This window comes from Mus pahari, chromosome 2, assembly GCF_900095145.1.
Source record: "Mus pahari chromosome 2, PAHARI_EIJ_v1.1, whole genome shotgun sequence".
Lineage (NCBI taxonomy): Eukaryota > Metazoa > Chordata > Mammalia > Rodentia > Muridae > Mus > Mus pahari.
The window spans coordinates 138720007-138743946 of NC_034591.1; the positions used below are offsets into that span (position 1 = coordinate 138720007).

Below are 23940 nucleotides of genomic sequence, written 5' to 3' on the forward strand. Positions count from 1 at the left end.
GGGAACTTTCTGGATAGCATTTGAAATGTAAATAAAGAAAATCATAATAAAAATAAGTAAGTAAAAAAAAAGAATAAAGAGAAAGCTCTTGGATTAAAGGCTGAGGCATGCTACATCTTAGAAACAGGTTTTTCTAGTTTGTAATCATGAGTGTAACAGTGTGATCAAATGTCCTGCAACAATAGTGAGGTTGTTGCTCTCAATCTACACATTCAGTACAATCCCCATCAAAATTCCAACTCAGTTCTTCATAGAGTTAGAAAGAGTAATTCTCAAATTCATTTGAAATAACAAAAACCCCAAGATAGCAAAAACCATTTTCAAAAATAAAAGAACTGTGGAATCACCCTCTGTGATCTCAAGCTATACTACAGAGCAATAGTGATGAAAACCACATGGTATTGGTACAGAGACAGGCAGGTGGATCAATGAAATAGAATTGAACTCACACACCTATGGTCACTTGATCTTTGACAAAGATGTAAAACAAAAAAATCCAGTCTTTAGAGGAAAATACTAAGATTCAAAATTTTAAATTATTTTTCTTGATAGAAATAAGCAGATTACCTAGAAAATTCAGCTAGTTCTCTAGTTTCTAAAATAATTCTGTTGTATAATGGAAAAACTTTATTAAAACAAGAGACTATGGAGAGACCTTTTCAACATCTAAATAAATGCAATGTGTTGAATGTCTTCTGGTACCAAACCTAAGAATGGAAAAATAGTCTGTGGGATGTGTCTTTGGGGAATGGTTAAGTAAGAAGCAAAGAGAACACTGAGTGCTATGGGCTCTGTTATCCAGGGAAATGTGAGATTTGGGTGACTGAGAACTTTTGGTTTGTACATACTTGAATCTGATTGCTACAAATTTCAACCTCATCCTCAGGATTGCTTCCTCTTGTTTCCTCTTTTCAAGCATTATTGTAGGAAACACCCTGATGCTCTTTCTTTCCTTACAGATTCTGGCACATAGATGAGCCCGACTATAAAAAATGTGTTATATTAGATCGTCATTAGATAACTGGATGGGGCTGGAATGATATTGATTGCAGTGATGAAAAGAACTCAGTTTGTCAGATGAAGAAAATATACTTATGAATCACATATCTTCCAAGGCCTTGGGATTGCATTGTTATCCATCATTACACAGATATCTGGGAAGTTCTACATGTGGAAGAGATGTTCAGAGAATTTAAGTAGGCAGCAAATGGTTATACATATGAAAAATCTGTCCCACATATTTACTTGTGTATTTGTCTACTTACTCTATTATAAAATGACCTATTATTGAGAATTTTCCATTTTTCAGAGACTGTACTGATACCCTTTCAGGCATACATGGAGTACTTCTGCCAACTCTCCAACATTTCATTTACTCATGCTATTGTATGATATATTCTCTCAGTCTATCTATCTGTTTTTCTGTTTTAATCCACATTTGGCATTCTTGACATGAAACTGAGAAGTAAAATTATATGTATTTATTTTACAGTATCTGCATTGATATATATTTACTGTGAAGTAATTATCCAAAGCAGGTTAACAACACCTTCTATTACTTGCCTTTCTGTGTGTGTGTGTGTGTGTGTGTGTGTGTGTGTGTGTACGTGCGCATGCGCTTTAAGAACACTTATGGTCCTTTAAGGAAAATTCAGATACACAGGATGGTACTATTCTCATTTTATTATACCATGCATGGATCTCAGTATTTACTTCTATTTTATCTGACAGTTTGTGCCCTTCATCAATAAGCCTTTACAACCATGTATTCATTGCTCCAATTCCTGAGATAATTTAATATGTTATTAAGTATGTGATTATTGTAATATCTTACAGATTATCTTTTCATTTAATTTCTCTAATGAGTTGCAGCAAGCACCAGCCCCAGCCACTAACATGAAGTGATTCCTGTTTTGTGTGTTGTTTAATTGATCTTTAAGAATAATCCTGGATTACAGTTTAGACTTTGATAAATAAAGAATGAAAAAATAAGGCCCAACTTGTTAATGTAGCAACAGTGACAATTAAAACTCACCCATGTGAACTTGTATACCTCCTATAAAAGATAAGAAATATTAAATATTTTTTATTAGATATTATATGAAAACCTTACTAAAATATCTTTAAGTACAAGGTAGCATCTTTTGACTCAAGAAATTATAAATTGGTGTAGAAAAAATAATATAGACAATTATTTCTGTTTTTTCAAACATATCATGTATCAGGCTAATGGTGATAAACAGGAACCCACACAAGTCTTGTTCAGCCCTGAGACAGTAAGTGAAGGCAAAATATCCGGTTGTGTCCTGTGATACTTTCCTGAAGCAGGCTCATGTGATGTTTTGCTGAAGCAGACCCATGAAAGGACATGTGATATTAGGAGAGATTAAAAGTAGGATGCAACAAACAGTGCTGGAATGCTTGCATTGCTTGCTGTGCAATGCTTAGTTGGTCTAGCTTCTTCATTGATCTTTATTGAAAGAGACAAGGCAGAGAACTTCTCTTGGTTCTCTTCAATCCTGCTGACTCATGCTGAGTCAGTGGAGGCCAAGCTGTTTCTGCAGAATCATGCCGCCACTGTTGATTTGTGTTTGGTGGCATGTTTGAACTGGACTGTTTGTATCCTGACACAACTGAACTGGATTGCTGGTATCTGGACAATGGAGATTGGAATTGTCCAAAAGAAGTACTTCTAAAGAGGTACAGATCCCCATTGTCCTATTACCATCTGCTCTCCCTATCTTTGTTTTAGAATGTGAACTAAAAGGGGGATCAAAGTATTTGAGAACCTTTATTACAGTAGGTTTTAAAAATTCTAGGCCTTCAAGTCAGGCACATTTTTTTCCCAGTGTTCAGACTCTTTCATATAACCAGTTACATAAGTCAATGTGTGAAAAACAAACAACCAAACAAACAACCAACCCTCCAGCAGCTTCTGAGGTGGCATTACTACCTTTGTGGAAAATTGGATGTTACTAATTAAGCCAAATTTTCCCTTTAGGAATGGAAAGCAGAGTGGTTGTACCGTTTTGCAGTTCTACCAGTAATCGAGGACTGTTTCTCTTTTTCCACATCCTTGCCAGCATGTGCTTGCTGTCATCTGAGTTTTTGATCTTAGCCATTCTGATTGGTGTAAGGTGGAATCTCAGAGTTGTTTTGATTTGCATTTCTCTGATGACTAAGTACTTTGAACATTTCTTTAAGTGCTTCTCAGGTATTAGAGACAATTGGAGATTCCAGTGCTGTGAGTTCTCTGTTTGGCTCTATACCCCATTTTTTTTTATTAGATATTTTCTTTATTTACATTTCAAATGTTATCTTCTTTCCCAGTTTCCCCCAATTCCTGGAAATGCCCTATCCCATCTTCCCTCACCCTGCTTCTATGAGGGTGTTCCTCCACTCACCCACCCACTCCCACCTCCCTGCCCTTGATTCCCCTACAATGGGGCATCTATCAAGCCTTCATAGGACCAAGGACCTCTCCTCTCATTGATGCTTAACAAGGTCATCATCTATTACATATGCAGCTGGAGCCTTGTGTACTCCTTGGCTTAGTCCTTGGGAGCTCTAGGGGGTCTGGTTGGTTGATATTGTTCTTCCTATGAGGTTGTAAACCCCTTCAGATCCTTCAGTCCCTTCTCTAACTCCTCTACTGGGGACTCTGCACTCAGTCCAATGGTTGCCTGCAAGCATCTGCCTCTGTATTTGTAAGGCTCTGACAGGGCCTCTGAGAAGACAACTATATCAGGCTCCTGTCAGCATGCACTTCTTAGCATCAACAATAGTGTCTGGGTTTGGTAACTGTATATGGGATGAATCCCCAGGTGGGAGAGTCTCTTGATGGCCTTTCCTTCAGTTTCTGCTCTATACTTTATCTCCACATTTGCTCCTATGAGTATTTTGTTTTCCTTCTAAGGAGTATACCCCATTTTAAAAATTGGATTTTTTTTGAGATTATCTTCTTGAGTTCTTTATATATTTTGGTTATTAACTCTCTACCAGATGTGGGGTTAGTGAAGATTTTTTTCCCCCAATTTGTAGGTTGCTGATTTGTCCTATTTTCTGTGTCTTTTGCCGTACAGAAACTTTTTAGTTTCATGAGGTTCCATTTACCAATTGTTGACCTTAAAGCCTGAGCTACTGGAGTTTTGTTTAGGCAATCTCCCACTGTGCCAATGAGTTCAAGGCTCTTTCCTATTTTCTCTTCTATTTGATTCAGTGTATCTGGTTTTATGTTAAGGTCCTTGATCCACTTGGACATGAAATTTGTGCAAGGTGATAAAAATGTATCTATTTTCATTTTTCTACATACAGTCTGCCAGTTAGACCAGCACCATTTATTGAACTAGTACAACCACTCTGGAATTCAATTTGGTGGTTGTTCAGAAAATTGGAAATAGACCTACCAGAAGACCCAACTATATCATTTTTGGGTATATACCCAAAGATGCCTCACCATACCACAGGGGCATGGTACTCTATCATGTTCATTGCAGCCTTATTTGTAATAGACAAAAGCTGGGAACTTAAGAAGTTTAAGAACTTAAGAAGTTTAACAAGCAGAAAGGCCAAAATAAGGATGCTTCAATCCCACTTAGAAGGGGGGAATAAAATAATCACAGGGGCCAGAGGGAGGGAGGGAGGGAAGGAAGAAGGGAGAGAGGTTGGTGGGAGAGGAGAGCTAGAAGGGAAAGGGGGAACAGGATCAGGTATTGGGGTAGGGAGCAGACAGGAGCAAAGACCAGAGGACCAACAGAATGAAATATACAGCCTCAGAAGGGGCAGTAAGGAGGTCCTCTAGAAAGTACCAGAGACTTGGGAGGAAAGAGACTCTCAAGATTCAATGGGAATAACTGTAAATGAAATTCTCAACAGTAGGGAGAGGGAACTTTAAGAGTCTACCTCCAGTAGATATACAGGTCCTCAAGGGGAGGAATGGGGTTACCATCTCACTGTCAAGTTTTCTGTCCCAAAAGTGTTCTTGGCCAAAAGAACTACAAGGACAAAAATGGAGAAGAGGCTGAGGGAAAGGCCAGTGAGTACCCAAACTGGGGATCCATCTCAAGGGGAGACAACAAGGCCTGCTATTATTACTGATGCTATGGTGTGCTACCAGACAGGAGCCTAGCATGGCTGTCCTCTGAGAAGTCCAACCAGCAGCTGACTGAGACAGATGCAGATACTTACAACAAACCATTGGACTGAAGTCAGGGACCCCTATGTGTGGGAAGCCAGGTAATTCTCCATTAGAAGATGGCGCCGACTTCCTGCATGCTTTCTTGATAAACAAGCAATGTGCACATGTGCATTTGGGTATCCGCTGAGTCATTGCTCACCTCAGAGCATGTTAATGAGGTTCTGATGGCATATCCAATCAGGAGGCTCCACGCCTATCCTAAGCATATATAAGCAGCACCAGTTTTTGGGCTCGGGGTCCGCCACAGCAATCAAGCTCTCCCAATAAACGTGTGCAGAAGAATCCTGTTGTGTGGCATCTTCCTTGCTGGTGAGGTGGGTGTCCACAAGTGGTGCTGAAACCCGGGAACCGTGAACATCTGCAGGCACGAGCGAGGACCCCCTGGTACAGGGAGGATTCAGAACTGCATTACGGGGAGATGAAGAAAGGTTCCTGAATAAACTGCTGAAAGAAGAACTGGTGGTTGTGTCTTCCTTGCTAGTCAAGGGGAGACACAACAAATGGTGGCCCATAGGGGGAACCCGACTCCCCCACCGAAAAGTTCAGAACTTTCAGCAGTCAGGGTCTGCTGGCAGGGTAAGTTCTCAGTAAATAGGAATTACAACCCCAGGAGTTTGGGGAAGGGCTGGCAGGGTAAGTCCGTGGTAAGTGGGACTTACAATGCCAGGAGTTTGGGGAAGGACCTCGGGGAAGCATAGAGGTTAAGGATTCCAGAGCAGGGACGAATTTAAAAGGTTCTCAGTAAGGAGACGTATCATGCCCAGTAGAGGGACAAAGAAGGTTCTTGGTACAGAGACAAAGTTAAGCAAGGTTGTCAAAGTTAGGTTCCCAGCACAGAGACAAAATTAAAAGTGAAGAGAGCAGGAGGAGATTGCTTAAAAAATGAAAATAAGAGAGGTGTTGGTGCAGCTGTTAGTAATTTTGAGTTTGATTAAATTTTGCCTGGTGGACGAAAGTGGAAAGTATGCTACCAAGTTAAAAAAGTTTTCCTGTTGCCAGGCTGAGCATTTTAAAAGAGATGGCTTTCCCAATCGCCCAAGGCCAACTACTGTAGCTCCCATGAAACATCTAAAATTATGTTCATGGTGTAGTAAAGGCTCATGCAGCAGAGGCAGAAGGGTGTGGGTGAGAAGCCGGCAGAGGAGAGGAGAGGCTGGAGAACAGGAGAGTGAGGAGGGAAGTTCAGATGGGTCATCTGACGGTGGAGACCCTGACCCATGTTTGGGCCAGCTGCCCTCATTACCACTTAAATCAAAGCAGCTGGCTCAACTCTCTTGTTAACGCTCAACTCCCTTGTTAACTCTCAGTNGAAAACTGGATTCTTACTGTAGATATTCTGGAGCAATTAGTCTTTGTGTCAGGTGTAAATGGTGCTTCCAAAATACTGCCTTCCATATATTCAAATAATAATGCTAAGTGTAACCTCTGTGCAGTTTCAGAATTTTTCTCGTGCAGCTAATTTGTCCCGTGAAACAGGAACATCCGTGTGGAGGTTGCCTTCGCTCAGCAGTGGTTGAAGATGATCCAGAGGACCTTCAGCTTCCTCAAGGATTGGGGAGGGATGGTCTTTTGGGGAATTTTTGCTGTGTACTGTATGCATGTTGTGTGCATGGTGTATTCAAAGTGCTAATCTTTCTGCTTAACCCATTTCTGTTGGTGATTTTTCCTCTTGGCTTAGCTCTGCATTCTCTTACTTTAAGGAGTGGGTGGGAGTTTTTACATTTGGAGCTATTATATGCTGTGGAGTGGTGTTTTGCTCTGGCTGGTGTGCAAAGTCAGATCTCAACATAAACATGACAAAATGGTCCTTACTCAAGCACTGTTGGCAATTGAACAAGGAAACTCCCCAGAAGTGTGGCTTGCTATGCTGAGAAAATATTAGCATTCCCAATCTCAGCTCTTGCACCCCAAGGGAAGTAAACCCATTGCACTGGGATGAGTGAGATTTGCCTTCATGACCAGCCCTTGCACTTCACAGAGTTTGGCTCATTGCACTCGAAAGGGTGGTCGTGTTTTATTAACTATATCCTTCTCGATCGCTGTTAGCTGAGGAAGTTAATGGCTAGATCATTGGATTAGGCCATAATAAATATAAAAGGGGGAGATGTGGGAAGCCAGATAATTCTCCATTTCAAGATGGCACCAACTTCCTGCATGCTTTCTTGATAAATAAGCAATGTGCGCATGTGCATTCGGGTATCTGCTGAGTCACTGCTCACCTCAGAGCATGTTAATGAGGTTCTGATGGCATATCCAATCAGGAGGCTCCACACCTATCCTAAGCATATATAAGCAGCACCAGTTTTCGGGCTCGGGGTCTTTTGCCTCAGCAATCAAGCTATCCCAATAAACATGTGCAGAAGAATCCTGTTGTGCGGTGTCATTCCTGCTGGCAGGAGGGTCACCGACACCTATGGTTGAATTAGGGGAAGGGTGGAAGAAGCAGAAGAGGAGGGTGATCCCATAGGAAGACCAGCAGTCTTAACTAACTCAGAACCCTGAGAGCTTCCAGACACTGAGTCTGAGGCCCCCTATACATATACGGCAGAAGACTGCCTGGTCTGGCCTCAGTGGGAGAAGATAGGCCTAATCATAGAGAGACTTAGGTCACAGGGAAGAGGGAGACCTGGTGGTTGGGGAAGCATTCTCTCAGAGACAGGGGGAGAAGGAATAGGATAAGGAACTGTGGAAAGGGGGACTGGGAGGGTGAGCACCATCTGGATTTTAAATAAAATAATGATGATGATGATGATGATGATGATGATGATAAAGAAAAAAAGAGAAATGGAATGCAGGAATGGTATTCACTAAGCTGGAACTGTTAGTTTTAAAAAAGACCATATTCTTTTTACCAAGAGCCAATTTTACTCTAACCCAACAAAATATTCTTCTAGTCCTACATGATCTGAATTCTGATCCTTGAACAAATCATGGGATAGGTTAAAAGCCACAAGACAATCAGTTTGTAGTAAGTAGGCAATGTCTACTAGTCATTTGCAGTCTCTTTAAGTCAAGCCATTAAGTCCACCTCCTAATGCTAGTAAAGGTCACTGCTGTTCTTGTGGTGACCAGATCCTGCATCAGTGTACCCTCCTACAGAAAATATCTTGTACTTGGTGACCTTCATGAAAGCTGAGTCAGACCAGTGCTGTGCTGCTTTTCCTTCCCATGGGGGGCCTAGGCATATGTGGTGATTTGAATATGCTTAGCCCAGGGAGTGACACTATTTGGAGATGTGACCTTGTTGGAATAGGTGTTGCCTTGTTAGAGGAAGTGTGTCACTGTGGGTGTGGGCTTTAAAACCCTCATCCTAGCTGCCCTGAAACCAGTCTTCTAGTGGCCTTCAGATGAATAGGGAGAACTCTCTACTCTTCCTGCAGCATGTCTGCCTGGACCCTGCAATGCTCCCACCTTGAAAATAATGGACTGAGCCTCTGAACCTGTAAGCCAGCCCCAATTAAATGTTGTCTTTATTTTTAATTTCTTGCCTTGGTCCTGGTGTCTGTTCATAGCAGTAAAACCCTAACTAAGACAGCATACTTTTAAATAAAAATCTTGTCCTTCTCAGTAAAACACTTTATTATTATTATTATTATTATTATTGTTATTTTGTTGATTGTTCTTTGAAATACAGTCTTACTATGTATGTAGCTGTGGCAAGCGTTAGACTCACTATACAGACCAGGCTGTCCTCAAACTCACAGAGATCTGCCTACCTCTACTTCCCAGATATTAGGATTAAAGGTGTGTACCATCATGCTTGGCTACATCCATTTTTAATGTGAATATTACCAGTTGGAATATTACCAGTTGGCTGTCTTGGGTGTTGGTTTACACTGCCATGGTACCTATTTTGTTGAGAGTTTTAAAAATTATGAATATGTGCTTTTTCTGAGATCCACTTAATAATTTATCAAGAGTTTTTCCTCTTTCATCCTGTCAATGTGGTTAATTGTATTGCCTGGTTTTCCTGTATAACTCATTTGTGCCTGTTATTAATAAATCCCATTTGATCATAGTGTATACATTGAACCCTACATATTCATAGTGGGGGAATTCTATACTCCATTCTCACCAATTGACAGATCATCCAGAAAAAAACTAAGCAGAGAAATAATGAAACTAAGAGAGGTTATGAACCAAATGGACCTAACAGACCCATACAGAATATTTTTCACCCAAACACAAAATAATATTCCTTCTTCTCAGCACCTCGTGGATCCTTCTTCAAAATTGATCATATAGTTGCAGAATAAATAAGCCTCAACAAATACAAGAAAAGTGAAATAATGCCATGTGTCTTATCATTATGGATTAAAGCTGGACTTCAACAACAACAGAAACACCAGAAAGCCCACATACTCATAAAACTTGAACAACTCTCTACCCAATGATCTTTGGGTCAGGGGAGAAATAAAGAAAGAAATTAAAGACTTACTAGAATTCTGCTCTAATTCTTGATGAAAATATTTTCTGTGCTTTTAGAATGAAATTTTCTTTCTTTCATGTCCATGATTCTTAGATTCTTGTCTTTTGTTGTGTCCTGAATATCTTAAAGCCTACTCAGATCTTATTAGCTTATGTTTGTCCCTTTGAGAACATTCCAATTTCTTCACCTAAGCTCAGAAATTCTGTTTCCTCCCTAGTCCAGTGTACTGCTGAGTTTTTCCACCTATTAAGGGAGCCTTTTGTTTGACTTACTGTATTTTTCATTTCTAGTATTTAAGTTTTGTTTTTTATCTGAATTAATCTCTCATATGGTCTCTCAATTCATTCAGCTGTTTGTATTCTCTTGAAATTCACTTAGGAACTCACTTCTGTCCTTGAACATGCTCACAGCCACTCAGAGGAAGCTTGAATCCCAGGAACTCTGACACACCCAGAATCTCAGGATCACAGGATCCTGGAATCACAGGAACACAGAGAAAGCTGGAATCTGAGAAGTTCTGACTCAACCAAGATTATAGGAAAGTCGGGCTCCAATCGGATATAGCAAGGGCAGGGGAGCACTAGAGGTAATCAGATGGTGGGAGACAAGCATAAGAACATAAGCTATAGAAACCAAGATTACTTGGCATCATCAGAACCCAATTCTCCCACCATAGAAAGTCCTGGANACACCATCACACCAGAAAAGCAAGATATGGTTCTAAAGTCACTTCTCAAGAGGATGATGGAGGTCTTTCAGGACATAAATTGCTCCCTTAAAGAAATACAGGAGAACACAGGTAAACAGGTAGAAGCCCTTAAAGAGGAAACACAAAAATCCCTTAAAGAATTAGAGGAAAACATATCCAAACAGGTTAAGGAATTGAATAAAACCATCCAGGATCTAAAAATGGGACTAGAAACAATAAAGAAATCACAAAGGGAACAACTCTGGAGAAAGAAAACCTAGGAAAGAAGTCAGGAGCCATAGATGTAAGCATCACCAACAGAATACAAGAGACAGAAGACAGAATCTCAGATGCAGAAGATATCATAGAAAACATTGACACAACAATCAAGGAAAATGCAAAATGCAAAAAGATCCTAACTCAAAACATCCAGGAAATCCAGGACACAATGAGAACACCAAACCTAAGGATAACAAGTATAGAAGAGAGTGACAATTTCCAACATAAAGGGCCAGTAATTATCTTTAACAAAATTATAGAAGAAAACTTCCCTAACCTAAAGAAAGAGATGCCCATGAATATAACACAACGCCTACAGAATTCCACATAGTTCGGGCTAGAAAAGAAATTCCTCCTGTCACATAATAATCAAAACACTAAATGCACAAAATAAAGAAAGAATTAAAACCAGTAAGGGAAAAAGTCTAGTAACATATAATGGCAGACCTATCAGAATTACAGCACAATTCTCATTAGAGACTATGAAAGCCAGAAGATCCTGGGCAGATGTCATACAGACCTTAAGAGACCACAAATTCTAGCCCAGGCTACTATACCCAGCAAAACTCTCAGTCATCACAGATGGAGAAACCAAGGTATTCCATGACAAAATCCAGCTACTTTGCTGAAGTTTTTTATCAGGTTTAGGAGTTCTCTGGTGGAATTTTTGAGGTCACTTAAGTATACTATCTGCAAATAGTGATATTTTGACTTCTTGCTTTTCAGTTTGTATCCCATTAACCTAATTTTGTTGTCTAATTGTTCTGCCTACAAATCCAGCTCTGCAAATTATAATAGACAGAAAACTCCCACACAAGGAAACTATGCCCTAGAAAAAGAAAGTGATCTTTCAAAAAACCTAAAAGAAGATAACCACATGAACAGAATCCCAACTCTAACAACAAAAATAACAGGAAGCAACAATTACTTTTCCTTACTATCTCTTAATATCAATGGACTCAATTTCCCAATAAAAAGACATAGACTAACAGACTGGCTACATAAACAGAACCCAACCTTTTGCTGCATACAGAAAATGCACCTCAGTGACAAAGACAGACACTACCTCAGAGTAAAAGGCTAGAAAACAATTTTCTAAGCAAATGGTTCAAAGAAACAAGCTGGAATAGCCATTCTAATATCAAATAAAATTGACTTTCAGCCTAAAGTTATCAAAAGAGATAAGGAAGGAGACTTCATACTAATCAAAGGTAAAAATCCATCAAGATGAGCTCTCAATTCTGAACATCTATGCTCCAAATGCAAGGGCATCCACGTTCATAAAAGAAACTTTACTAGAGCTCGAAGCACACATTGCAGTACACACAATAATAGTGGGAGATTTCAATACCCCACTCTCACCAATGGACAGATCCTGGAAACAGAAACTAAACAGAGACACAGTGAAACTAACAGAGGTTATGAAACAGATGGATTTAACAGATATCTATAGAATATTTTATCCTAAACCAAAAGGATATACCTTCTTCTCAGTACCTCAGGCTACTTTCTCCAAAATTGACCATATAACCTGTCACAAAAGAGGCCTCAACAGATACTAGAAGACTGAAATAATGCCGTGCCTCCTATCAGATCACCACTGACTAAGGCTGATCTTCAATAACAACATAAATAATAGAAAGCCCACATACACGTGGATGCTAAACAATTCTCTACTTGATGAGAACTTGGGCAAGGAAGAAATAAAGAAAGAAATTAAAGACTTTTTAGAGTTTAATGAAAATGAAGCCACAACATACCTAAACTTATGGGACAGAATGAAAGCAATCTTAAGAGAAAAACCTATAGCTCTGAGTGCCTCCAAAAAGAAACTGGAGCGAGCACACATGAACAGCTTGACAGCACATCTGAAAGCTCTAGAATAAAAGAAGCTAATTCACCAAAGAGGAGTAGATGTCAGGAAAGTATCAATCTCAGGGATAAAGTCAACCAAGTGGAAACGAAAAGTACTATACAGAGAATCAACCAAACCAGGAGCTGGTTCTTTGAGAAAATAAACAAAAGAGATAAACCCTTAGTCAGACTAACTAGAGGACACAGAGGCAGTATCCTAATTAACAAAATCAGAAATGGAAAGGGAGACATAACAACAGAAACTGAGGAAATACAAAACACCATCAGACCCTACTACAAAAGCCTATACTCAACAAAGCTGGGAAACTAGATGAAATGGACAATTTTCTAGACAGATACCAGGTACCAAAGTTAAATCAGGGTCAGATTAATGATCTAAACAGTACCATATCTCCTAAAGAAACAGAAACAGTCATTAATAGTCTTTCAACCAAAAAAAAATGCCAAGGACCAAATGGGTTTAGTGCAGAATTCTATCAGACCTTCAAAGAAGCCCTAATATCAATACTCCTAAAACTGTTCCACAAAATAGAAACAGAGAGTTTCTCTACCCAATTTGTTCTATGAAGCCACAATTACTTTGATACCTAAATCACACAAAGACCCATCAAATAAAGAGAACTTCAGACCAATTTCCCTTATGAATATTGATGCATAAATACTCAGTAAAATTCTCCCAAACTGAATCCAAGAATACATTAAAAGTATCATCCATTATGATCAAGTAGGCTTCATTCCAGGGATGTAGGGATGGTTCAATATATGGAAATCCATCAACATAAACCACAATATAAACAAACTCAAAGGAAAAAACCATATGATCATCTCATGAGATGCTGAGAAAGCATTTGACAAAATCTAACACCCATTCATAATAAAAGGAAAGATCACGAATTCAAGGCCCATACCTAAACATAGTAAAAGCAATATACAGCAAACTGGTAGCCAAAATCAAACTTGAAGCAATCTGTACTGGCTAGTTTTGTGTCAACTTAACACAGCTGGAGTTATCACAGAGAAAGGAGCTCCAGTTGGGGAAATGCCTCCCTGAAATCCAGTTGTAAGGCATTTTCTCAATTAGTGATCAAGGGGGGAGTCTTGGGTTCTTGGGTTCTATAAGAGAGCAGGCTGAGCAAGCCAGTTGAAGCAAGTGAGTAAAGAACATCCCTCCATGGCCTCTGCATCAGCTCCTGCTCCCTGACATACTTGAGTTCCAGTCATGGCTTCTTCAGTGATGAACAGCAATGTGGAAATTTAAGCTGAATAAACCCTTTCCTCCCCAACTGCTTCTTGGTCATGATGTTTGTGCAGGAATAGAAACCCTGACTAAGACACAATCCCACTAAAATCAGGGTCTAGGCAAAGCTGCCCACTCTCTCCCTACCTATTCTATATAGTATNTGAAGTCCTAGCCAGAACAATTAGACAACAAAAGGAGATCAAGAGGATACAAATTGGNAAGAAAGAAGTCAAAATATCACTATTTGCAGATGATATGATAGTATACTTAAGTGACCCTAAAAATTCCATCAGAGAACTCCTAAACATGATAAACAACTTCAGCAAAGTAGCTGGATATAAAATTAACTCAAACAAATCAGTGGCCTTCCTCCACACAAAGGATAAACAAGCTGAGAAAGAAATTAGGGAAATAATACCCTTCACATTAGTCACAAATAATATAAAATACTTTGGTGTGACTTCAATTAAGCAAGTATGATTAGAGCTTCAAATCTCTGAAGAAAGAAATCGAAGAAGAACTCTGAAGATGAAAAGATCTTCCTTGCTAATGGATTGTCAGGATTAATATAGTAAATTAATATAATAAAAATGGCTATCTTGCCAAAAGCAATCTACAGATTAAATGCAATCCCCATCCAATTTTACAATCTATCAATCCTACATCTGATAGAGGGCTAATATTCAATATATACAAAGAATTGAAGAAGTTAGATTCCATAGAAACAAATAACCCTATTAAAAATGGGGTACAGGCCAGGTGTGGTGGTGTACACCTTTAATCCCAGCACATGGGAGGCAGAGGCAGGAGGATTTCTGAGTTCGAGGCCAGCCTGGTCTACAAAGTGAGTTCCAGGACAGCCAGGGCTATACTGAGAAACCCTGTCTCCAAAAACCAAAAAGAAAGTGGGGTACAGAGCTAAACAAAGAATTCTCAATTGAGGAATACCGAATGGATGAGAAGCACCTCAGCAGTAAGAATGGCTAAAATCAACGACTCAGGTGACAGCAGATGCTGATGAGGATGCGGAGAAAGATGAACACTCCTCCATTGTTGGTGGGATTGCAAGCTGGTACAACCACTCTGGAAATCAGTTTGGCATTTCCTCAGAAAATTGGACATAGTATTACTTGAGGACCCAGCAATACCTCTCCTAGGCACATAGCTAGAATATGTTCCAACATGTAATAAGGACACATGCTCCACTATGTTCATAGCAGCCATATTTATAATAGCCAGAAGCTGGAAATAACCCATATGTCCCTCAACAAATGAATGGCTACAGAAAATATGCTAAATTTACACAATTGGAGTACTCAGTTATTAAAAACAATGAATTTATTAAATTCTTAGGCAAATAAATGGATCTGGAGGATATCATCCTGAGTGTGGTAACCCAGTCACAAAAGAACACACATGATATGTACTCACTGATAAGTAGATATTAGCCCAGAAGCTTGGAATACCCAAGATACAATTCATAAACCACATCAAACTCAAGAAGGAGGAAGACCAAAGTGTAGATACTTCAAACCTTCTTAGAAGGAACACATCACCCATGGAAGGAGTTACAGAGACAAAGTGTGGAGTAAAGACTGAAGAAATTACCATCCAGGGACTGACCCACCTGGGGATCCATACCATATATAATCACCAAACCTATACAGTGTTGTGGATGCCAACAAGTGCTTGAGGACAGGAGCCTGATATAGCTGTCTCCTGAGAGTTTCTGNNAGTGCCTGGCAAATACAGCAGTGGATGTTCACAGTCATCCATTAGATGGAGCAAAGGGTACCCAGTGTTGAAGGTAGAGAAAAGAACTAAGGAGCTGAATGTGTTAGCAGCCACATAGGAGGAACAACAATATGAGCTATCCAGTACCCCCAGAGCTCCCAGGGACTAAACCACCAACCACCAACATGGTGGGACTCATGGCTCCCGTTGTATATGTAGCAGAGAATGGCCTAGTCAGACATTAATGAGAGGAGAGTCCCTTGTTCCTGTGAAGGGTGTATGCTCCAGTGTGGGGGCATGCCAGGGCTAGGAACATCTCTGTACTGTGGGTGGGTTGGTGAGCAGGGGGAGGGGGAAGGGGTATTGGGAGGGTGTTTTTTTGAGGTGAAACCAGGAACAAGTATAACATTTGAAATGTAAATAAAATATCCAATAAAAAACAAAACCAAATACAAAACCAAACCAACCAAGAAACAAAAGATCTGATCGAAGTCACCAAGTCAAAAATCAACTGGTTGTGATGTCGAGCCAGTTTCTTCTAAGCTAATACTCATATAAAGAACAGCTGTCAGGTCAAATTTGGTATCACAAACCATGGGAAGTTATCATGAAGATTCAAGACATACACAGTGTGACTTAATTAATAAATAGTTATCAGATGTTTCTATATTTTTATATTTATTTAATAAATATAAAAATATAAACATATTTTTATATTTATTAAATAAGTATATTTTTATATTTATTAAATAAATATAAAATATAAATATATTTTATATTTATTCTCTTGCCTTTGGTAGTTCCTTGTATTTTGATATTATCCCAGGAACTGAGCAGAGTTCCAAACATAATTTATAGGAATTTCTACTTAGGTAAGTTCAATAGGAAGCATTCTTTAAAAAAAATGATAAAAGAGGTTCAGTCACAACAAAGTAACATCCCCTTTGTCTGTGTCTCCACCTACACCCCAGGCTTCTAGTTTAATCCTTAGTATCTATTATATCCTGATAGTGAGATTTTGCACTTTTTTCTTGAATAGACTCATATTTCACGTTTGTCTGCACATCTGATTGAAGCTCACTCACAACTCTGCTCACACTGTGATTTTCCATTTTTCCTCCCAACTTTCTTTCTTCTGTTTAATTTTATGGTTATCTCAGGAAATTATTCAGTTGGACTTTGTCCTATCACTTCAGCATTATTTATTACAAGACATGCCAGGATAACCTGGAGACTGAAGAGAGCAGAGACTAAAGTACAGGGTCTAATGTTTCACATGAAAATCAGTTTGGGAGGTGAATGCTGGAGATGGGTAAGAAAGCAGAGATCAGTTTGCTTCTGGACATCTTAGGGGAATGTTTTCTCTTCCTGGAAAGTAAGTCAAGTCCACAGTATAGTTTGTGCTTTTTCATCCTCTAGGGGAACTGGAAACAGCTGGTAATGCCTTGGTGGTAATAACCACTTCCGTCTTTTCCCCTTATGACATAGTACATCTCAAAAAATGGTGGAGAAATGTTTTGGTATTTTTAAAATTACTAAATCTATTCCATTATTATCCATAGCCTCCACTACACTATTACTGGAAAACCTTCAATGAGTCTAATTTATGTTTGTTGTTCCCCACAGGTCAGTAATTGGTTACTGGTGAGTGAACTCAGTCTTCAGCTCTTCTCCCTTTCAGCGGGAGTGTGAGTAAGTATTTCAACTATCTGATCACTTCGTTGGTTCCATTTTGAAACGACTTTAGGGACTGATGAGAGTCACCTCATTAATATAATGTAAGACCTAGTTAAAATGGAATTGTTATAAATGAGAAAGGCTGTTCCTTTTATATTTATTACCCTGGAACTATTTCTGGAATTTTAAAAGTCTCCACAAAATTTTCACAGAATATGTCCTATGATCAAAAGACTCTTCAAAGTTCTGTACCAAGAACTGAGGACAGGGGCCATACATGTTCTGTATCTCAGTATCATAAATGTCCATTGTAGACTGCTTCCTTGTGAATGAGGAGGTGTTGATGGGGATAGTGGAGGAAAGGTTCTAAAGAATGTATGTGAGGAGGAAGAGATAACAGACTCTATGGGGGCTTGCCTCTGATTGTGTACCACTCTCCAATTCTCCTAACCTAATGAGAGAACTTGTAAAATGTTACCAATGAACTTTTGCCCAATATAAGTCAGATTTTGTCATATTAGACCAAGAAGGTCAGTCTGGTCCATGGCAACAATTTTAAGCCTAAGGATGATAACTCCTGCCAGAGGAGCAGACTCCTCTTTACTCTCCAATCAAATGACAAGTGAGGCCCCACATGAAAACGGTCCATAAACCAATCAGTTTGTTTCAAGGATCACAATTAGAGATCATACAAAAATAACGAAAAAGAATATATGGATATATAGGCAAAAATAGGTTCAAGAAAATTAGTTGAGCACACAGCATTAGAAGTGAACCAAACATAGACTAATGGATGCAATCCTGTGGACGGTTACTGAGAACAGTCCCTTCCAAGATAGCAATGGAAAAAGTCTCTCAAATCATCAGCACTGAAGAGAAGGACTCATTTGCTTCAACAGAGTCTCCACACCTACAGTTGAGAGGGAACTGTAGAGTCAAGATGTGTCACACGCCGGGCAGTGGTGGCGCATGCCTTTAATCCCAGCACTTGGGAGGCAGAGGCTGGTGGATTTCTGAGTTTGAGGCCAGCCTGGTCTACAGATTGAGTTCCAGGACAGTCAGGGTTACACAGAGAAACCCTGTCTTGAAAAACCTAAAAAAAAAAAAAAAAAAGAAAGATGTGTCACACATGGCAATCTGAATACACAGGTCAGTGTGGTATAAGGAAGGAAAGTCACACCTAAAAAGTCTAGATACCATGAGTCTCATTTGCATATTGACCTACAGTCATTGATGTGATTACCTATGTGTCGTCAAGATGATAGAACAATTATTTGCCTTAGTTACAGCTTGTGTGAAAAGAGGGATATCAAAATAGAGTAAGTAATGTCAAAATGTAGTCACAATAATCATAATTAAAATACCTGCTTGCTTTCATTCCAAAAAGTCACAATTTAGAAAAATGTACACCACAACACCCTTTCTACCTAACAATACCACTTCTGAATAATACTCACATGTCTTGCTTTAATGTATGTATGCATGTATGCATGCATGCACATGTGCACACATGTGTGAAGGGGTGAGGACTTCTAGATATCCAACCCAGGACAAACAGCTAACCATTCAGCCATTCAGACTTATTGCTTCCTAGAATCCTGTTTGATATACAAGTTAAGCCTCATATCAACTGAATAATCCACATAATGTATTGTAAAGAACATTTAATGTAAATATAGCTTATAGACGAATTTATTTTGAGGTGGGAGATACTTCCACATTAGGAACTGAGAAAGTAATGAGAACATTCTTGACAGAGTTTTTAGGAACAAATTTAGGTATGTTTCTCAATTTCCTCTTTCCCATGTCTTTAAATCAGTGGAGAGCAGTGCAGACTCTGACTTCTGGGTTTGCAGCATTGACCGTCTCTGTGGCATTTAACTCAAGTGTGTGTGGAAGTTGACTCTGAACTCTGGCCTCTTTGACAGAAGCCAGGTCCCTGAGTCGTATTTTGGAGAGACAGATGCAAGAAGCCCTTGACCTTCTGAACATACACCTCAATAATGGTGCAGGAAAGACAATGCCAAGGTGAGGTGAGAATTCCTGTCTCAGTCAGAGGAGACAACAGGAATACATACTATGATGAGGAGCTTCCTGGGACAAGTGGCATGCTGAAGTGATGAAGTAGATCAAGACAGCAGAGTCCCAGGGATGTGTCAGAAGTATAATATCTCAGAGTCAGAAGCCCTCAAAATAACAAGAAAGCAAATTATTGAAGGGGGTGTGAAATGATAAAACATCAATGGAAGAATATGACAACAAGAAGAAAGTATACGGTCATGGAAATTTCAGGTGCCTGAGGGTGAAATATTTCTAGATTGTGTGTGTGAGTGTGTGTGCATGCTTAAGAGCTGAGTTGGTCATATTCTAGGGCTGTGACAGTTTTTTCCTACTTTAAGTTCATAATTATTCTGAGCGTTTTATCTGGTTGCTAATTGCTCTAAGTTCTTTGGTCCTGTGGTGAGTACATCTGCTTGCTATCTGGCAGGGAAGGGAGCCTGCTGGACCCTGAGACTCTGGTCAGCTGCTCTGATTTCCATGTTACTTCTCAGCACCTGTTTCATTGCGAGCTGTGTGGGTAAGTTCTTCAGTGACTGCTGTCTCTTTGGGGGCACTGTCTAGTCTCTGTTCCACAGAGACTCCAAGGGACACTTTTGTTTTGTTTTGGCTTCTCAAGACAGAGTTTTCTGTGTAACAAGCCCTGGCTGTCCTGGAATTCTCTCCATAGATCAGGATGGCCCTGAACTCACAGAGATCCTCCTACCTCTGCCTCTTAAGTGCTGGGATTAAAGGCATATGCTACCACCAGCCTGGAATTGTTATCTTAATCTTATTATCTGGTCTGACTTCACAGGTAATGCCATGTTTTTCTTGACTTCTCTTCTTTGTTCCTTTTCTTTTTCTCCCATCTTTTAACTAATGAGATATCTAAGGTTTTTTTCACCAGCTTTGTTAGCTCATGCTATTTATAACTAGTGTCTGTGACAGTGCCTTCCAGCACTGGGTTCACAAGCAATCACACTCTCTGCTCACATCTCTATATTGGGAGTGCAAGTCCAGTTGATTTCATAATGTCCACAGCTCAGAGTCTTTGATTTATATGGGATTTTCTTTCCCAATAGAAGAGTAAAAACTCACCAAATGAGATAGTGATGATTGAGGAAATAAAATATCTCTGTCCTGTTTCATCTGCTCAGAAATCCATGTGTGATGTCTGTTATGTGAGAAGTTTTGATGATGTTCTTTGCAGTCTACAATCTGCTTCTCCATTTGCTATCATGTTGAACACAATAATTGCTGCACAGTCCAGGAAATAGCGGGAGTGACTTCATGTTGGCAATATGCTCTGCGATAAGGCAAACTCATTTTCTCCTTGAAGAAGCATCTGCTCTAATTGGCATAGTCAAACCTAAGAGAACAGATTGTGGCCATTAAGACTAGTTATTTCACTGAACAAAAAGAAACAGATGGTCAGAACCCAAAGCATGAACTAGAAACATTTACTTAGAATAGTGAAGATCTGCTTTTGTTAACATTGTTTAATGTGCACACTCATGAAAACTGCTAATTAAAATAATTTTTATTTATTCTTTGAAACTTTCCTACTCATACACAACGTACCTTGATCATACCTTCCCCACTTAAAAGTCTCTAGATGTTTAAAGTCCTCCTACCTACAATCAGGAATGGTAAGTATATGTAAACATACCCATTATTCTTGCCTCAAAGTTGTTTAAACAAAGGAGGCTGGACATTGGTGAGGCAACAGATAACTCTCCAGGACCTGTGGCAGTTCCCTGATGTAGGAGTTTGTGATGAATTAATGAAGAAGATTAGATGTTTATTACAGAAAATATAGCTGATATTACAGTGAGAAAAAGAAAAAAATGAGGGGATGTACAAACAAGTAATTTTAATGAATATAGGGGAGCAATAACGTAGTCTTGTCTTTAGTGGGTTTGCCTGGAGATGTGGGGGAGGTATAGTGGAGGGAGAAGCCTGGCCCAGGTAGAGGACGTGCTGCTCCAAGGATGGCTAGTCAGGCTCATTCCCTTCTTTCTTCACAGTGACTTACCAGTTTATGATGGACCAGCCCAGTAGAAGACTATATGAACTTCACGCATACCATTCCGGTCTCACCTGCTTCAGTGAAGGGACTATGGTGTCAGGTGAAGATTTTCAATATTTTGCTAGATTTTGGGGGGGGTCATTATTAGGGTTAAATTTAAGATATATTTATTATAGTGTAGATGTGTATGTGAGAAAGAAAGAGGAAAGAAAGGACACACACAGAGACACAGAGAGGGGAGGGAGGGAGGGAGAGAGGGAGGGAGGGAGAGAGAGAGAGAGAGAGAGAGAGAGAGAGAGAGGTTNAGAGAGAGAGAGAGGTTTCAACTTGGAAACTATCAAGCATTCTCTATACTTACACGTTCAGTTAATGTTGTAGATATTTCCATGAAACAATTCAATTTAATTCCTAAGCATCTTGATTTTGGACAACACTGTCAACACACACACACACACACACACACACACACACACACACACACACACAAACACACAGTATGTCAGGTAAACTCTGGAAGTTATTCATAAAGATTCTCATGAGTTTTAAATTCAATACATAAAATTCTCTTTGGCATTTAAGTTCCTCAATTAATACTATATATCTCCATTCCAAGTACCAGCTTTATTACTGAGAAAACTGACTCAGGCTGAGCCTGCTGTTGTCATAAGTGCATAAATGGCAAATTTGTGTATGGAGAGTCAACTTGAGCATCATATCTGCCTCACCTCTGTGTGATGGTAGGCACTTGTCTTTAATTTTCTTTATGGAATTAATATTTAACATATAACCATGGCATCTAGACACCTGTCAGTGTCCTGATCCAAGAACTGGCTTACTCACCATGCCTTATTTATTTATTTATTTATTTATTTATTTATTTTTATTATTATCATCATTATTATTATTAATTTACATCCTTGTGGAAAGAGAAGTATATGTGAAGACAGAACAAAAGCCCCTCATACATCTAGGTGTTGTTGGGATTTTCTCTTTTAGCCATTGTTTAGAATACATTGTGCAGCAACACAAAAGTTGCCCTGACCATGCTTTTCTTAGCACATTGAGTTCATTGTGTCAAACAACTGTGGGGCTGATGATTCTTTCCCAAGGAAAACATAATTCCAAAAGGATAGTCTTTCTTCTATTTTCTGAAGACATTTATACAATAACTGTTCATATATCTATTTTGAGGCACAGTTTCACCCAGGAAGGGTTGGACTCCTTAGAAAGCCTAAACTAGCTTGTACTCACAATCCTCCTGTTTCAGCCTCCTGTGTGCTGGGATTACAAAAGATGCAGAGGACTTCACAAGGCTACAACTGCAGTTTTAAAGAAAAATTGGCACTTGGCCTTTAGGAGGCTCTGAAATGAGACAGAAGTGGATTTTAATTAAATTAACTTCATATTGATCCATAAACACATTTCCTAAGTATATCTGCCTTAAAATTATGGTCAAGCAGGCTATTTGGCACAATTAATTTTGTTCTTAGATAAGTTTATGTGATGAAATTATTTATCTAATACCATGTCAGAAAATAAAATAACAGACATTTAACAATACTCTATAGAATTAATACAATAAAAAGAAGAGGGAAACTTTCAGCAAAAATATTTATATTTTGTCATTCATGCTGATTCATTAAATTCTGTAATTCCAACACTTGGGATGTAGAGGCAGGGGAATTTGTACAGATATGAATTTAGTCTGGTCTACCTAGAGAGTTCTAGGGCTAAATAATGAGATTCTGTATCAAAGGGAAAAAATTATTTGGGTGTAAAAGGAAAAACAATTATCTGGCTGTAGGAGTCTGGCCTTACATCTGTGGTGTCTTAAAAGTTTGTAGAAGATCTGTCTAGGCCCTTCTGGCTTTTACAGCCTTCAGTGAGAGGTCAGGCATTATTCTAATAGGTTTACATTTATATATTACTCAGTCTTTTCCTTTTGCAGCTTTTCACATTATTTCTTTGTTCTGTATGTGTAGCATTTTGATTATCGTGTGTTGTGGGGAATATCTTTTATGATCCTCTCCATTTGGTGTTCTGTATCTTTTTTGTACCTTGATAGCCATCTCCTTCTTTAGGTTGGAGACATTTTCTTCTATGATTTTGTTGAAAATATTTCCTGTGCATTTAACTTGGCTTTCTTTTTCTTCATCTATTCCTATAGGCTTAGGTTTGTTGTTGTTGTTTGTTTGTTTTTAATCTGAGATTTCCTGGATGTTTTGTGCCTGGAGGTTTTTAAAATTTATTTTTATTTTTATTTTTTAAGATTTAATATTTTATTTGACTGAGGTATCCCTTTCTTCTATCCTGTCCCCAGTGCCTGAGTTTCTCTATTTCATTTCTTATACCAAGTTATTGGTGAGGCATACATCTCAGATCTTGTTTGACTTCCCAAATTATACATTTCTAGTTCCATATCTTGGTTTTACTTAGTGATTATATTTTTACTTTCATGTCATAACTTGTTTTCATTATTTAATTCCACCATGTGTGTTTTCACAGACTTTTAATTCAATGGTATTTTTGAAAAATTTTTGGTATCATATTGCTTTATTGGGACATTGAAAAAAAATACTGGTCTTAGTTTGTAAATTATGGTTTGCAATTTTTCACCTTTTTTAATTAGGTATTTTCTTTATTTACATTTCAAATGCTATCCCAAAAGTTCCCTATACACTCCCCCCACCCTGCTCCCCTACCCACCCACTCCCACTTCTTGGCCCTGGCATTCCCCTGTGCTGGGTCATAT

The 23940-nt window shown here is 39.0% G+C and overlaps 2 protein-coding genes across 7 annotated transcripts in view; both read left to right on the plus strand.

Annotated features, from left to right (window-relative positions):
* The window catches only part of LOC110316654 (C-type lectin domain family 4 member A), a 64274-nt gene extending 63257 nt beyond the window's left edge, over positions 1–1017 (plus strand). For all 3 annotated transcript variants that reach the window (XM_021191081.1, XM_021191082.1, XM_021191083.1), the window contains one exon: positions 960–1017. In XM_021191081.1, coding sequence (XP_021046740.1) covers positions 960–1017 — 58 coding nt within the window. The remainder of the gene's footprint in view (positions 1–959) is intronic.
* Positions 1018–18946: 17929 nt separating this feature from the next.
* The window catches only part of LOC110316964 (C-type lectin domain family 6 member A), a 13702-nt gene continuing 8708 nt past the window's right edge, over positions 18947–23940 (plus strand). The window contains exons 1-4 of one of the 4 annotated variants that reach the window (XM_021191289.1): positions 18959–19152; positions 19608–19697; positions 19797–19973; positions 21187–21288. In XM_021191289.1, the coding sequence (XP_021046948.1) occupies positions 19916–19973; positions 21187–21288 (160 nt within the window). In that variant the 5' untranslated portion in view covers positions 18959–19152; positions 19608–19697; positions 19797–19915. Of the gene's footprint in view, positions 19153–19607; positions 19698–19796; positions 19974–21186; positions 21289–23940 lie in introns of all 4 variants that reach the window. The other 3 variants (XM_021191288.1, XM_021191290.1, XM_021191291.1) reach the window with 3 other exon arrangements.